Source organism: Toxotes jaculatrix, chromosome 21 (assembly GCF_017976425.1).
Source record: "Toxotes jaculatrix isolate fToxJac2 chromosome 21, fToxJac2.pri, whole genome shotgun sequence".
In the NCBI taxonomy this organism is placed as follows: Eukaryota; Metazoa; Chordata; class Actinopteri; family Toxotidae; genus Toxotes; species Toxotes jaculatrix.
The window spans coordinates 6,752,317-6,767,664 of NC_054414.1; the positions used below are offsets into that span (position 1 = coordinate 6,752,317).

Consider the following 15,348-nt stretch of genomic DNA (forward strand, 5'->3'; position numbering starts at 1 on the left):
CCTGATGGCTAACATCCAAATCTTTGTGGAACAAACCTTTAAACCATCTGTGTAAACACTGCTGATAAGTCCATGATCCTCAGGTTAATTCAGAGTTAATTCACTGTCATAACACTGACACTCTTGGACAGATGCCGAGAAAAGATGGCTGTGATACAAACAAGCAAGCTGATTTCAAAATACATTTTAGGTTGATGTACAAACGGAACAGTAAATAGGGTAATAACAAGCAATCAACCTGGTGTCCTAACACAGACTGACATGAGTAAGCTTTGAAATAAAGTAATGTAATAGCACTGTAATGATACCAAATTCAACTCAACTACACACTTGACAGTGGGAAATAAAGTTAAATAGATTGGCCAATGTCTATATTTAACCATTTAAAGAACAATTTAAGTAAATTAAAAGTTTTCTTACGTTTTAATAATTCTTTTAAACCAAATTAGTTAGACACATGTATTTATGTGTTGCCAGGCTTATACACTGTGCCCAGTTATCGCACCACCATGAAGTTCTTCCGTCTCTGAACTTTCAGGGTCGGCGAAGTGCGGGCCTCATGGTGACGAAGGGAAAGTTGTAGGCGTGTGGGAGACCCCGATGAATCGTGAGGTTGAAGGATTGCCATGAAAATGGCCGCAGACCCCCCTGTGTCGTGGGGCCGTTTATTGCCTCTGCAACCAGCTGGAGAGCCATCTGGTAATCTGTCACCTGTACCGTGAGACAGAAACAAGGTGGGAGGGCACATGGAGCGGGTGAGTAACAGGGAGAAAGTACAGACATTTAATAAGATTCAACTAACAAACTGACATTGAGCACATCCATGAATGGAGTTTAGTCAGTCCAAACCTGTGCTTTCACTCATTATGTTTGGGTTTCCCAATGTGGGTTCTGTGGCATTTTTAAACTGCTGATCAAATTGACCTTTTTCAAGGCAAAGATGAAAAGGAACCAGTGTTTCCCCTGACGTTTTTTCTTTAGACAGGAGGAGGAATCCTGGTGAGGCAGGAGATCCCCTGACTCTTCCTCCAGCATCACCAGCAGGTTAAGCTTTTCGCTTGTCCTGTGAAATAACTCGACAGCTACTAGATGGATTGGCACGAAGTTTTGTACATACTTTTATTGCTCCCATGATGATGAATCCTAATGCCTTTGGTGATCCCCCAGCTTTTCTGCTAACTCCATCATGAGGTTGACATTTGAGTTTTTGAGTGAAATGTCTTGATAGCTGTTGGATGGACTGCTATTAAACATTTTTAGTAGTTGGGATCAGAAAGGACGTTTGTGACCAGTGTGACAGACTAATGTGCTGATGACCTCTGACCTTAGTGTCATAGCAACCTCCCGGGCGTGGTCTCCTCGGTTTCAGGTCGTTACGGCAACAGATGGTTTTACAGGGATGGCCCTTGGAGTAGGGGTCTTTCTTGTAATCTGCAACAGAACCAGTCTGAGCTTTACTAAAACAGCAATGATATCCTGAATAACTTGTGTGAGTTTTCGCTAGTTTCTCTAAAGATGTGAGGAATGCATAAGTTCTTGTTCTACCTACTGTTGTATCTCATGATGTGTTTGAGGGAGTTGAGGTTAGACACCTTAGCCTGGTCTCTGCGGAGGATTTTGGCTCGGGGACAGAGGTCATAGGAGAAGTCTACTCCATATCTCCTCCACATCACACCGTACCCACTCAGGTTGTATATTTCAACATGAAATGGTATGTTGTAGGATGGCCAATAACCTGCCAAGTGCAGCACACTGAAGGTGGAGGTTGTCCAAACACATTATAATTTCAAACAGATAAAACAAAAAAAAAAAACCCTTGTGAAAATGTACAAAAGATACAGATAGTGTTTGTTTCCTACCTCTGCGTAAAGCTTGAGTCTGATCAGAGTGCATCACCTTCCCAGGAATCTGCTCCACCACAGTTAGAGCTCCATCGCTGATGCTGTGACCCAGAGAGACCCTGTTCAGGTCCACCACCATGTACTGGCTGTTATATGTACCTAAAAAACAGGGAGCAACATACTCTGTTTCTTACATATGCTGACTCAACAAAACAAATTCATCAGTCTGAAAAATTGTTATCTGGTTGCTTCTCCTTCTTTGAAGTCCTTAACCATTTTATAATGAAAGGACCATAGAAAGGATTTTGTATGTTTTACCCCATTAACCACAAATCACATACATTTTACATAAGTACTGACCATTATCCAAAGTTAGGCACAAACATTTATGATTCCCACATGATGCATTTGTGGCTTTCAGTGAAATGTCTCAACTCAAATTGGATAGGTTGTTGTGAGCACAGATGTCAGCTGTCACCTTTTGAATTTTTCATCTTGCTCCATCAGATCAAAATTTCAGATTGTCCAATACTTTGGTTTATGACACAAATCCTTGCAAAACTAATGATGTCAGTACCAGCATCACTTGTACTTCATGTTTAGTGATAATTTGCGGAACACTATCACATTAAACTAAGATGGTAACCATGGCAAGCATTATAACTAATTTTAGTTAGTTATAAGAAAAGTTTTTTAATATTTTAAAAAACAATAGGACGTTAGCATTTTCATTGTGAGCATGTTAGCATTCAGCTCAAAACACCACTGTGCAAGTACAACCTCGGATCACTGTTAGAGTGACTGTAGACTCTTCATCTTGTTGATTCAAAACTTGGCTGCCAGCATATGACTTACGCAGGTAAAATAACATGCACAGTCTTGTGTGGGCCTGAGGGATCTGAAACTGAAACCTCTGGTTCAGGGGTTACTGACTTGCCTAGACAACAAATCCCTCACCTAACCCTATCTAAATGAAATTAAAACACAGGCAAAGGTAAGGGCTCCCGTGTTAACTGCCTACAGGCCGTCACAGCCGTTTGGCAGGATGGCAGAGGCTGCTGGAGGATGAGAGGACTGTCAGTCTCAAGAACACTCTGTCCTGTTCTCCTCTGCCCTCCCATAGCAACATGACGTGAAAGATCAAAGCAGCTGCCCAATTAACACACACAAGTGTTGTGTAACAAGAGGGATGGTCCGTCTGAGAGTCTGCTAAATCTCTATGGAAATTTGTCCTGTGAATTTTTACATAGCCAGGGTTTTAGTCCCAGACCAAGTTAATCCTTCATGCCTTTCTGCAAGTCTCATTTCCCTCTCATTTGCTCTCAATTCTCTGTTCTGTCCCACCTTTATATTACTCAGATAAATGTCACCTAACTTTATTTGAACGACCAAAGTAAAGTCTGGCATCCTGTAACTGTTTTAGTATGAATACTCCCCCCGCAACCAATCCCTGTCCTGTTCAATGCCGTACTGATAATGAAGATGAGTGGTTCATGTCGCTGCTGCGGAGTTTGACAGTAATGTCTCATCAGTAATGTATGGGAAACCCCCCCCCCCCCCCCCCCGTCTAGACTCAGATTCAACAGGATTTCACCAGAGTTGTATTTGGAGAAAACGTGCGCCCACTCCTCTCCACTGTGCGCCATGCTGTTGGCCAGGCGGACTCTCTGCCAGGCCAGCAGGCTGTGAGGGCTGAGCTGGCAGAACAGGGAGGCGTTGAAGACGCCGATGGAGGTCTGAGTCATCAGCAGGCCACTCCCGAGCAGGTAGAAGTCATCCAGAGACATCAGGAAGCCTGGAGCGGGAGGGGGAGGAGGAGGAGTGGCAGGAAGTGGTGGTCAGTCATACAGAGGCCAGGAGCAGAGGAAGTGAGAGGAGGAAGGTATTTTAGGACAAAGATTTAAAAGGGAATGTTTGAAAAAGGAGGGGAAGGTAAACCGAGATGTGATGAAATAATTTCTTATCCTCGACTGTAAGCCGCTGCTTGCATAACTACAGTATTTGGCAGTGGTAGCAATTGATTTCCATTTTATTTTACTTCATACCTCTACTCTATAAAGCTCATACTACTTCTTTTAATACTACTGCTGCTGCTATTACATGACCACTCCTTGTAATACAACTACAGCTGCTGCTGTTACTGCTATGAAAAATGAAAATACAATAATGAGACAAAACATTTCAGCACCTCTGTTTCTATATAAAATCTCTTGTTGGCCCCTGATGTGCTGTGTATGCGAAATGTGTGTCACTGTCAGAGAGAAAGCAGCACCGTATTTCATCTCTTCTTTTTAATATAGTGAAGTGATATCCTTGGTCTCCTGGCTTCTAAAAATAGGACTTTAAAACCACTTGTGTTCTGATAGCAATGGAGCCCGTAAGAGGATTTTTATGGCCTGGACCACTTGGCAAATCTTTGCTCACAAAATTACTCGGTCTCCTCTGACTTGACGGTGAGGGAATCCATAGCTGTGTTTGGGTGTATGCACAATGTGGTGGATGTTTCCTTGTCGCTGACTAAGCTGTGTGCTTAGCAGAAGAATTAAGCTCAGTAGGGAATGTTCATTGAGGATTTGGGTTAAGTCCTTGATGTCAATGTTTCTGTTTCCCAAGATGAAAATGAAACTGCACGGATTAAGGACAAGCAGTTCACCTCAGCTCAGGGGCTTTTACAAGAAAGTTGCACTTCACTGTGCTGTAGGTCGACAAGCTTGCACCGTTCAAAATTCAGGTCATGTGCTCTTAGAACATCATTTCATCTATAGGCTGTAAATCTCACCTTACTTCTTTTAGGAGAAAGTGTACACAGTCTTGTGTGCATGTGTGTGTGTGTGTATATCTGTGTACCGGGGTAGCTGCTGAACGACATCTTTCCTGTGGCGGTGTGTGTGTCAAACACCCTGAAGTCCCAGTGTTTATAGATGCGCATGGTGGCTGCATAAGTGTACCAGCTCGAGTGTCCAAACAGTAGGTTCTCAAAGCCTGGCAGCACCTGAGACAGGTGAGAGAGAGAAGGGCATGTGTTGGGGCATGTATGCTTTGATTAAAAAAAAACCTGGATTTGAATTGTAATAATAATTGTCATAATAAATGTGGTGTTCCCTAAACTTTTCATCTAGCGCCATCATCAGGTCAACATTTTGATTCATCCACGTACTTTGGTTTGTGACTAAATACAAGCAGAACTCAACACATCCCCATCATCTTCAGCTGTACTATGTTCTAATCAGAAAATGTCCTAATGCTAGCACACTAAACTAAGATGGCAAATGCTGTAAATATTCAACATCAGCATGCCAGTATTGTTGTAGTGAGCTTGTTGCTGTACTTGCATCAGCATTTAGCCCCAGCAGCCTCACGGGTGTGAGCATGGTTACAGATTCTCAGTCGTGTTTGTCCTTATCCAGATTTTTTTCTCCATCATTAACCAGAAAGACTGGATTTGAATTAGATCACTATGTTAACATGAAATGAACCTTGTCCTTTTGAACAGCCATTAAACCCCACGAAGGTTTTTCTATCCTTCGTTTCTCATGATGTCTTTCAACAACCATAACAGAAGCAGATGAAACTTGTTTTTGATGATTTCTGTCATTACAATCATTGCAAATGTGACAACATTAATTAAGAACTTAAAATTGTGGAATAGATTTTGTTTAAATCAGAGGTAACTTAAGTCAATTCATAAACACAAATAACAGCAACATTAAAATTCCTGTAATTAAAGGAGATAAAAGAAATAAACTGATTAATTAAAACATAATGATGCAGGATTTCTAATGGCACTACATCTCTCAGTGTCCTTTCTTTCATTTGCTCTTTGTTTCTGTTCCCTGAATGGACGTAGGTGGAAGAGAAAATACCCCAAGCCCCCGCCCACCCAAATGGCCTTTTACGCTCATTGACACACTTTACAAGTGGAAAACCCACACACAACAGCTCTCAATAAAAGCAATTAGGTCTACCTTGAGGTTTCTCAAGTGCTCACTCACAGCGTGAGCCAAATGAGCTCGGCCTAACCTTTATGAGAGCAGTGCAATGGCCCATTCCTGGCATCCTGAAAGCGCCGGCCCCTGTGGAGGAGTTGGAGCGAGGTGTCAGGGCAGGGACCATGTCCAAGAGATCACCAACGCCATTCAGAAACTGGACCGCAAATGCTGACAGAGGCTGGACAGGAAGGAGAGAAAGTGGCAAAGATGAATGGAATGATACTGTGACAACTCTTTCACCAGCTCTCCAACACACATTCACACACCTCTCTGTGTTTGCTTTTGGCCCACTGTGCTGCTCCGGCGTGGAGTCCGTCCAGTTGGGCCAGGATCAGTCCCAGATGTTTCCACAGTGGGTCACTGTTTCTCCTCAGTTTCACCTGCTCCCTGGCCCACTGGTCCTGTTTGCTGTCGATCATTGAGAGAGCTGAGCAACACAGCTATTTTTCTTTCTAATTTCCGCAATTAGTTGCTAAATGTCTTTTTCGCATTTGAACAGATAATGAGACTGTACCTCAAAAACTTTTTCAGCGGATTCAAAACCTCCTCATCCTTTATCAGCTGAGGGTACATGTTGGAGTAATGATTAAACATCTGTCTGCAGAGGGGGGAAAAATAGGCGCAGTGGGAATTTGTATCACCATGACACTGAGTAGTAAACACAGTCCACAAGTTACCACTAAAATTACAAGCTGCAATTATTAGAAATGCAATCACATCACTTCTGCACTTAATTGACAACTGACCCATGCAGAGACACCATCATTCACGAGAGATGACATGTTCATTGGTACCCTGGTAGAGGAAAGTCTGCCATCAAACAAAAAATACATACTGACTCCATGTCTCAAAAAGCCTCAGTCTGTGACATTTCACGCAAATTAGATTCTCTTCTAAATATCTGTAACAGTGTTGTTATGGGCCACTCACTCAGCAGTGAGGTAACCTTCCAGGTACCCAGCCAGGAAGAAGGTGGTCTCGTCTTCCTGTGTGACTCCTCCATAACCCGCGCAGATTTCCAAGACCCCCCATCCAGAGAGGAGCAGAGTATCATTGAAGTAACCGTAGGCTCCGCCGTCTGTCTCCATCACCTCCTCCTTCAGGATCACACTTTTCTGGGCAGAATCCCAGTACACAGTGGCCTCTTGGAGCTCTACCATTGTTGGAAGATGGACAGAGTTACAGGGCTGAGGTTGGATAACACTCATTATGTAAGATCATGTCATGACACCAATAGAATGAGCTATAAGGAAAACAGCTTTATCTTGACTGGTTTCTGTCACTGGACAAATAAATGTTAATCTTTATGGACTAGTATCAGGCTTCACATTGAAGAGTGTAGCTACTTGGAGACACAGGTATAATTTACTATTTGAAATTAAATCTGGTTTATTGCATGGGGTGTGCAAACAAAGAAACGTACATGGTGTGCTCCCAGTAAACAGTCTCCATCCATCCACAGTAAATATATAATATTAAACAACAAAAATTCATTTAAAAGGGTTGTATTCTTACATTTATATTGATGTGGAATTTCCTATATATTTTAATAATTAATGTATATTAGGAAAAAAATAAAATGGAAATATAGAATAGACTGGAATTGAACAGGACAGAGCAAACAAAAAATGTGAATGACATGAAACCTAAGATTTAACTAGATGCTACCATGAACTGTATCTGTGTACCATACGCAATTTTCATATGGATAAACAGACTCTCTCTTTCTACTGTAGATTTAAGCGATTTATATTGGATTCAAAATGAATTTCCGTCATGGATAAACACACCACGACAACGTTACTCACGGTAAGTTTGCACTGATGCAGCCAAAGTGCTCAGCAGTACGCACAGTTTGAGGATCTGCTTCTCCATGCCAGCTGATATTTTCCTGCGAGTCTCTGCCTTTCATGTATTTCAATAAATAAATTTACTTATTGTGGTTACTTCTGTGGAGAGAGACGGTGATGAAGTGCGACTTGTCGGAAGCCGAGGAAACGGTGTCTTTCGGTTGCTGTTCGTTTGGATGACTTGAAACATTTTTGTATTGCGACTCCACAATTTACAATGCCCGAAGTCTCTCAATCATTATTCCTGAATCTAAAAGTAACCACCCCAGATGGGACTCGAACCCACAATCCCTGGCTTAGGAGGCCAGTGCCTTATCCATTAGGCCACTGGGGCTGTATAAGTGAAGGGAGGGGTCATTTTCTTTTATTTTCGGACTATAGAACACTTTGTTCTGGCGTTGTGGGTCGCTGGCTTGAATTCTTACAATTGGTTTAAACAAACCTGGTTCCCAAAATAATATATATATCTATATATATATATATATAAATAAATAAATAAATATATATTGTTTTAATTTATCCGGAAAAACAGTTAGAGCATGTTAATACAAACGCTCGAAGCAATCACCATGGTGATACGTTTACGTTTCATGGATGGTACCATTTCCTCTCCCAAATAGGGGTGTTTATGTTAACGTAAAGTGACTTTGGGTATTAAAACGTCACAATTACGCCCTAAATAGAGTATTCAAGTGCTGCGTCCAATTTAACATTTCTTTAAATTGATGTTGTTGTAAAATCCCATCCAACTGCTTTATAGTGAAACCATGCAAAATTTAGGCGAATTGTCTATTTTAGACAACTGGAACTTTCGCACTTGCGCAGTAGTTAGCATGGGTTTGTTTGTTTCTGCCAACACGTTAAGAATTTAAATAGATACTCTGTATGGAGGTAAATATTTTATTTATAAGTATTATCGGTGACACAACAACTACTAACACCCGTGAGGCAGTCGGCAGTTTCAATTAAATGTAAAGTATGAGTAGTACTCACAACTAGCGAGTGTTAGCCACCTAGCATTAGCTCTGTAATGTAGCGTTTACAACGATAAACATACTGTGGCTGCGTGGATTCTAATGCTACTGTTTGTGAACCATCTCTTTTACAGGACCTTAGAAAATCACTAAAAATGCCACTCTTTGGAAACACATTCAGTCCGAAGAAGATTCCTCCTCGCAAATCTGCATCCCTGTCCAGCCTACATACGGTGAGTTTAGAGAACTTATTGTTTTTTTGGCGTTATCAAGATAGATAAATGTACTAAAGACACTTTTAAAATGAGGAACTAAGTGCAAAAAAGATGTCCTATTAGTCACTCAAGAATGTACAATCAAAGGATAAACAAGAGCAAATGAAGAACGCGATTTGAGACATCTGTGATGTATATTTTTGCAAAAGGGGTTTTCAGCTTTACATTGTTAGCTGTTGGTCATTATGAGTGCACGCAGACTGATGTTTTTTGCCTTCTCATCTCTTTTAGTTGGATCGCTCAACAAGAGAAATAGAGCTGGGTCTTGAATATGGACCTCCTGTTATGAACATTGGAGGTCAGAGCTGGAAATTTGAAGATGGACAGTGGATAACAGGTAATAACACTGACTGCAGACTTGTGCAGTTGTAGATGTTGCTATATGTGCTAAATCACCGTCTGTCTCTGAATGGCCAGCATTGCATGAATTCTTTTTTTCCCCATTTGTTAAAACAGATTCTGGAGGGAATGCATCTGGTAGGGAATTGCAGCGGCTTAAGAAAAGAAATGTACAACTGGAGGAAGAAAACAATCTCCTGAAACTAAAGATTGAAATCCTCATGGACATGGTGAGCTTTAATTATGCTTTTATATTACACTGATGCAGTGACCTGGGATAAACCTGTGTTTGTCATTTGTGAGACATGGCCAAATATATACAAACAAATATGGAGCTATTTGTTTTTGTTCTAAAAAAAAAATAGATTATCAACCAAAAATTTAATGACCCCCCTGCAGTACCTCCACAGACCCCCTGGGGGTCACTGTTGAAGACCTCTGGATTAATACATTTCAGTTTTACACTTTATTACTAACTCAGTGATTGATGTTGTTTGGCGTCCTGCCACAGCTGTTAAATAACTGATGTCTAAACCTTCCTTCCTGTCTAGCTGACAGAGACGACAGTAGAGTACCACCTGATGGAGAAAGAAGTGGAAGATGTAAAGACTCAGCATCGAAGGAAGAAATGACAAGTCGCATCCGATGCGTCCATCATAGGAAATTTTTTTTTAGCTCTTTTTGTATTCACACACAGTTTGAAGTTTGTTGAGTTGTAAAAAAAAAAAAAAACAGCTTTGTTTTTTTTTCTTGTAAAAATTGAGATAAAATAAAGAAGTCACAATCTTTTTCCTAATGAGCCCTCTTTTGTTGAAGGTCTTGGCCCTGCTTGTACTCATTTTAAGAGCAGGTGCTGCTGAATCAGATTTAATGACTACTTTTATTTATATGTTCTGTCCTGCGTTTGTTTAATTATATCTCCATAAACCTGAAACAAGAAGAACAACCTCTTTGGTCAATACATAGCATATTTTCTACAACTTTTACGTCTGAATGGAAACTATAGACCACCTCAGGAAAGCAGTTTTTCTTTTTAATTACCCTAACCTCTTATTGGATTGATACCTTTTGAATTGTAATGCATTGGTCATCTTCATCATACACAACACATTAACAAGAAAACAGATACGTTGTTAATGCTGCTTGTTCTTGCATAAATATTGTGGAAATTAAAATTTTTATTCTTGACCTTGGAAACAAAAAAGATCTCAATGCTCATATTTCTATCAATTGTAAAATGCTATTTGGAATTTCAATGTATTTGTGAGAAAGGATACACACACAAAGTGAGATTTTCCCGTGGTAGAATCGCCATGACATTATCAAATCAATAAAGAATTCCTCTCAATAACATACGGCCTTATGAATCAGTTTTACTCTCTTCAGTCGATTGGTGGATAAACATGACAGTCAAAAGCTCCGTGCAGCGATTGGTTGAACTGCCCTAACGACGCAAGGGGCAAGATGTCCCAAGTGAATGCTGCGCTTCGACGTTTGTGTTACCGACGACAGCGGGAGACACGAAGCAGCTTATTGCCTTTTCTTTTTGGACTTTAAACCGCCGGTTTCACCCGTACAGCTGTCAAAGTATTCGGCGATATAGTAGCGGACTCCATCTGTGTATCTTCACTTTTAATAATGCCTCGAGGCGGTAAGCGCTGTTATTATAATTAATCTAACATGCGAATGTTTAGCAAGCTAAATCTAGCTAGCGAATCGTTAGCTCAAGCAGTATGAATTCCTGTTGAACTCTCACATGTTTAGCTTCTAGCATGCTAACCGGTTAGCAGAGTGTGTTTTACGGGTATGAGCGACTCGTGGAAGACACAGCAAACGTACCAGTTGTTGATTAGTGTCTTCTCATGAATACAGATACCAGCTTGTTTGTAATTCCGTTACAGATAATTGATTGAACGGTTCGATTTTTGGCAAGTTATGTTTAGCCGCCAATACCATGTGCACAGGAGACAGCTTCGGCTTATTGTGACATGTATTATAATATTTATTTTGATTCCTGGCCATTTTCTTATGTCACTATTAGCATATACTCACACTAATACTTTGTTAAAGTATTCACTGGCCATCTGTCTTGCTGTTTTTATTTACACGTCCTCCTCTAACGCTATGTAGCCATGGCATTAGCCGGTGAACGGAGCTGGCCCTCAGTGAACATCATGAGTGACTCATCTCCCTCCCCACACAGTCTCTGCATATTTTCCCATTAATATCATAAGATATTTTATGTAGAACTGTAAATACGCTGTCCTGTGTTGTGGATAGGTTCCTGACTACGTCTGTGTCCACATACAGAGGGTGGACACAATAACAGCAACACCTGCCCCATATAATGTCATCTAATAACAATACATCTCCACAAACTGTGACCTCAGAAATCAGGAACAGACAAAAACTACATTGAGGTAGTATCTATTCAAGGGTCAATGTAGTAAAACATATTATATCATATTGGTGTTGCTGTTTTTGTGTTCCCCCCCAGCTTGCAATATAGTATGAACATAAATTTGTCCCTAACTGGATGGAGAGGAATTTAGCAAACTTTGTAGTATTCTGTACATTTGGATACCACTGATTTGCCAGTAACAACTCTGACAACTGTGTTGCAGGGAAAAAGGGCCACAAGGGCCGAGGAAAGCAGTTCAGCAACCCCGAGGAGATTGACAGACAGATGAAAGCGCAGCGAGAGTTGGTGAGTGAAAGACCTTTTGTGGCAGACATGGCGTTAGCATCAAGCCAGATCAGTTGTGATTTTTATGTGTATGTTAACAGGAAGAAAATGCTGGTGCAGAAAAAGAGAGCTCTGCAGAGTCTGAGGAAGAGAGCAGCAGTGATGAAGAGTCTGAGGTGAGTGAATGGAAAGGCCTGTTACTGACTTAGAAAAAAGTGTTAGAAAAAGTTTGTTAAACTGGCAGTGGGTGAAAATTTATTTTATATAAGAACTCAAGGAGGTAAAAATTGAAGGTTTATTCATGTAGTGTTTAATTCATCCCCAGTGTTTCAGTGAACTTTTAGTGCTCTGGCGATGTTTCTGAAAATCTCCAGAAAATGAAGCTTTCTGCATGTTGAGTTGTGTGATTGTTGAATGAAGTTCTTCTCTTTGACACCAAAGGACTGACACCACACTTAAAATTTACTGTTGAAGTTTGAGCTTGCTAAAATGGATTTCGTTGTTGTTGCTGTCACTGTCCTTATATAGTATAGTTTCTTTTCAGTAAGTCATCAAGGGGAATAAGAACATGCCCAGCGAACTATAAAAGTGACAGACATACACCCACATAATGTCTGACTGCAATAACTGTCAAAATGGCAGGTGGGCAATAAACCCACAAGAATCTGCATTTATTTAGAAGCTATGTGTTGGTGGCTGGAGCCATCTTCTTCCTGTTTTGCTGACGCTATGTAAAGGTGTTTCTTTTTGCACACAGTCAAGGAGGAGGAGTGGAGTGGAGGGTCTTATAGAGATTGAGAATCCAAACCGTGTGTCTCAGAAGAGCAAGAAAGTGACTGAAGTCGACGTCAGTGCTCCCAGAGAGCTGACTCGCAGAGAGAGGTAAGGGGCCCTCAGTTATGGAAAAGGGCTGTGTTTATGTTGTATTTATGTTATTTTATTTTCTTAAGCTTCTGAAATTATACAGTGTTTTCCACCCTGGTTTGTGTCACCAGTTTTTATAAAGTATAACTTTATCTTAAATGAATTCTCTTTTATTCTCCTTTCTGTCAGAGAGGAGATAGAGAAGCAGAAATCAAAGGAGCGCTACATGAAGCTCCATCTGGAGGGGAAGACTGAGCAGGCCAGGGCCGACCTCGCCAGGCTAGCCATCATCAAGAAACAGAGGGAGGAAGCTGCCAAGAAGCGGGACGAACTCAGGAAAGGTGAGAAAACGCAATAATAAACACAGACCCATTCTGTAATTTTAAAACATTATATGCTAGGTTTAAAAATTTGTGGTACTGAATGCACGCAGCACTGCACACAACAGCAAGCAATTGCATCATTTCTGACTGCTTCTGATTATCTTTGTAACTTTACTTTGTAGCTGGTTTGAACCTCAGTTTGGTCCAAAAACTAAGCCTTTACAGTCACTATTAATAAGGCTAATAAGTGAGCTAACGTCTGCGTCTGACATATAAATGTAGAAGATATAAATGTGTTTCAGTTGAGAAAAGAAGGAGGGAACTTCAAACAAATATCTTGGCATCGTCCAAGATTTGCATTCATAGGAGCTTATTTGTGCTCTACTCTCTGCATAGAATTTACAACAGTAAACTTTAGGACTCAGAGTGTTTGGAGCAATATTTATTTCTTAACTAAAAGCTTTACATAATTCCTTATCTTGTTTTTCTATCAGAAAAAGAAGCCGAAGAAGCCAAAGCAAAACGCTAGTCCTCCATCCGCTTCGTCATGCACTTCAGTCTCAGAGTGATGGAGAGAGAAGGAGATCTGGAGGAGGAGAATGGGGGAGGGGACCAATACAAGTGTTGTCAGATCAGGGGTGCTCCTGAACTCCTGTCCCTCATTTCAAATCAGAGGGGTGTGGGTCTTCCATGACAGTGTGGTCAGGACAGGGAAAATGGGTGGAGCAAAGCGAGGTGAAGAGGAATGCAACATTTGGGATGCCTCTAGTTTTCTTTAAACTTTGTTGAAGTTTGAGGAGGAGATGATTGCAGGTTTTCCAAGTGCTTCACTGCCTCTTTACTCCTCCCCACCCACCAGGGTTTTAATTCTAAAGCTGCTGAAGTTATTTCCATTCCTTTTGATTCATACATTTTTACAAGGTTACATAATTCGAGTTTACTTAGTGACTGAGCAGGTATTACAGTGAGTGTGCATGGGGATTTCTTTGGTGCTTCACTTTTCCTTCCATCTCACCTGTTTTGTAAGAAGGCAAATCAGTGAAAGATGGAGAAAAGAACACTATTCAGAGGATAATCTGATATCTAGGAAATATACTGTTTAGTTAAATATTTTGTTCTGGATCAAAAATGGCATGCTGCACCACAGCTGAGTGGGTATGTTTTCATGATGCAATGGAATAATTTTCACCAGAACACGACCCAAATTATTCTGCTTTTCCCACCAGCTTTATATTTGTCACACTTATTGGTTTTGCCTTGATTTGAGCTTGTTTTAATTTGACAATTTACAGAATTGGAAGAATTACCTGACCTATCTACCATTATAAGTTTAGAGAGTAGTAAATATTTAGTTTCTTTTTGCTGTCTCATGGATCGTTCCCAAACCCAAACTTTACTCCCTTGGATCAACTTATAGCTGTCAGTGTCTCATCATGTGTTTTGTTATCCTTTGCTCAGAGCACCAGGAATATTACTTGAATTGCCTTTAATAAGCAGTTTTTAAGTTGTTAAACATCAGTGCTGGAAAGCATTGTCTCAAACTGCCTCAGTGACTGTGGCCTTGCCCTGTTTCTGATGGGATCCTCTGTGGTTCTGTGGGAGGGATTGCTTCTTCTGTTGCCTTTTCAGAGTTTACACAAGACCAGTTGATGGTCTTTCTCCTGTAATCAAAGCACTGCAAAGGACCTACACTGAGTTAGTTTATTAGGTATTCTACATCAGCACCACTACAAACAGTCTCCAGGTTTATCACAGACAGCTCAACCCATCTTTGACTGCGACTTTCTAAACTTCACAAAGACAGGATGTACTGCAGGGCATTTGTATTGTTTAGACTGCACGGGGGTAAATGCTAACTCAGTATGTGGTAGATTTGGATCTGCCTTGATCAGGAAAACTGTGCTCAATATAATATGGAAGTAGCTTAAAGAACAAAGCAGTTGGAACCACAGAGTGTGAGAAACGTAGCCACAGCATAAAAACGAATGCCACAAGTTTTCCATCATCTATTTGAAGTCATTTTTAAAAAATAAATTCATTAAGAGATACATGACTATGTTGTGTTTCGTGTTCAAGTGTAAATGTTGATTTGTTTCTGTTACTCAGAGCTGGAGTCTGTTGGAAAGACTGACGCATGGAGGGGTACCCTGTTCTTAAGATAAGATAAGATAAGCCTTTATTAGTCCCACAATGGGGAAATTACATCT

The 15,348-nt window shown here is 40.7% G+C and overlaps 3 protein-coding genes and 1 non-coding gene across 5 annotated transcripts; 2 read left to right on the forward strand and 2 right to left on the reverse strand.

Moving 5' to 3' along the window:
* Positions 1-534: 534 nt before the first annotated feature.
* LOC121175619 (phospholipase B-like 1) lies at positions 535-7,705 on the reverse strand. The gene is made up of 11 exons (XM_041029424.1): positions 7,639-7,705; positions 6,761-6,983; positions 6,345-6,428; positions 6,097-6,238; positions 5,862-6,008; positions 4,689-4,833; positions 3,436-3,636; positions 1,860-2,000; positions 1,550-1,735; positions 1,325-1,431; positions 535-711 (listed from the first exon to the last, which is right to left on the reverse strand). The coding sequence occupies exons 1-11, from the start codon at positions 7,703-7,705 to the stop codon at positions 535-537; spliced, it is 1,620 nt and encodes a 539-aa protein (XP_040885358.1).
* A 236-nt stretch (positions 7,706-7,941) lies between these two features.
* trnar-ccu lies at positions 7,942-8,014 on the reverse strand. The gene has a single exon. It is a non-coding gene; the product is annotated as a tRNA-Arg (tRNA).
* A 481-nt stretch (positions 8,015-8,495) lies between these two features.
* cby1 (chibby homolog 1 (Drosophila)) lies at positions 8,496-10,056 on the forward strand. Of its 2 annotated transcripts, none has more exons than XM_041067458.1 (5): positions 8,496-8,571; positions 8,789-8,887; positions 9,161-9,266; positions 9,386-9,498; positions 9,820-10,056. In XM_041067458.1, the coding sequence occupies exons 1-5, from the start codon at positions 8,566-8,568 to the stop codon at positions 9,898-9,900; spliced, it is 405 nt and encodes a 134-aa protein (XP_040923392.1). In that variant the 5' UTR covers positions 8,496-8,565; the 3' UTR covers positions 9,901-10,056. The 2 variants fall into 2 exon arrangements, with proteins under 2 accessions (XP_040923392.1, XP_040923393.1); XM_041067459.1 differs by having other exon boundaries at positions 8,511-8,651.
* Positions 10,057-10,732: 676 nt separating this feature from the next.
* On the forward strand, positions 10,733-15,185 carry pdap1a (pdgfa associated protein 1a). Its single transcript, XM_041029546.1, has 6 exons — positions 10,733-10,919; positions 11,893-11,975; positions 12,056-12,130; positions 12,712-12,836; positions 13,008-13,159; positions 13,636-15,185. The coding sequence occupies exons 1-6, from the start codon at positions 10,907-10,909 to the stop codon at positions 13,668-13,670; spliced, it is 483 nt and encodes a 160-aa protein (XP_040885480.1). The 5' UTR covers positions 10,733-10,906; the 3' UTR covers positions 13,671-15,185.
* The last annotated feature ends 163 nt before the right edge of the window (positions 15,186-15,348 follow it).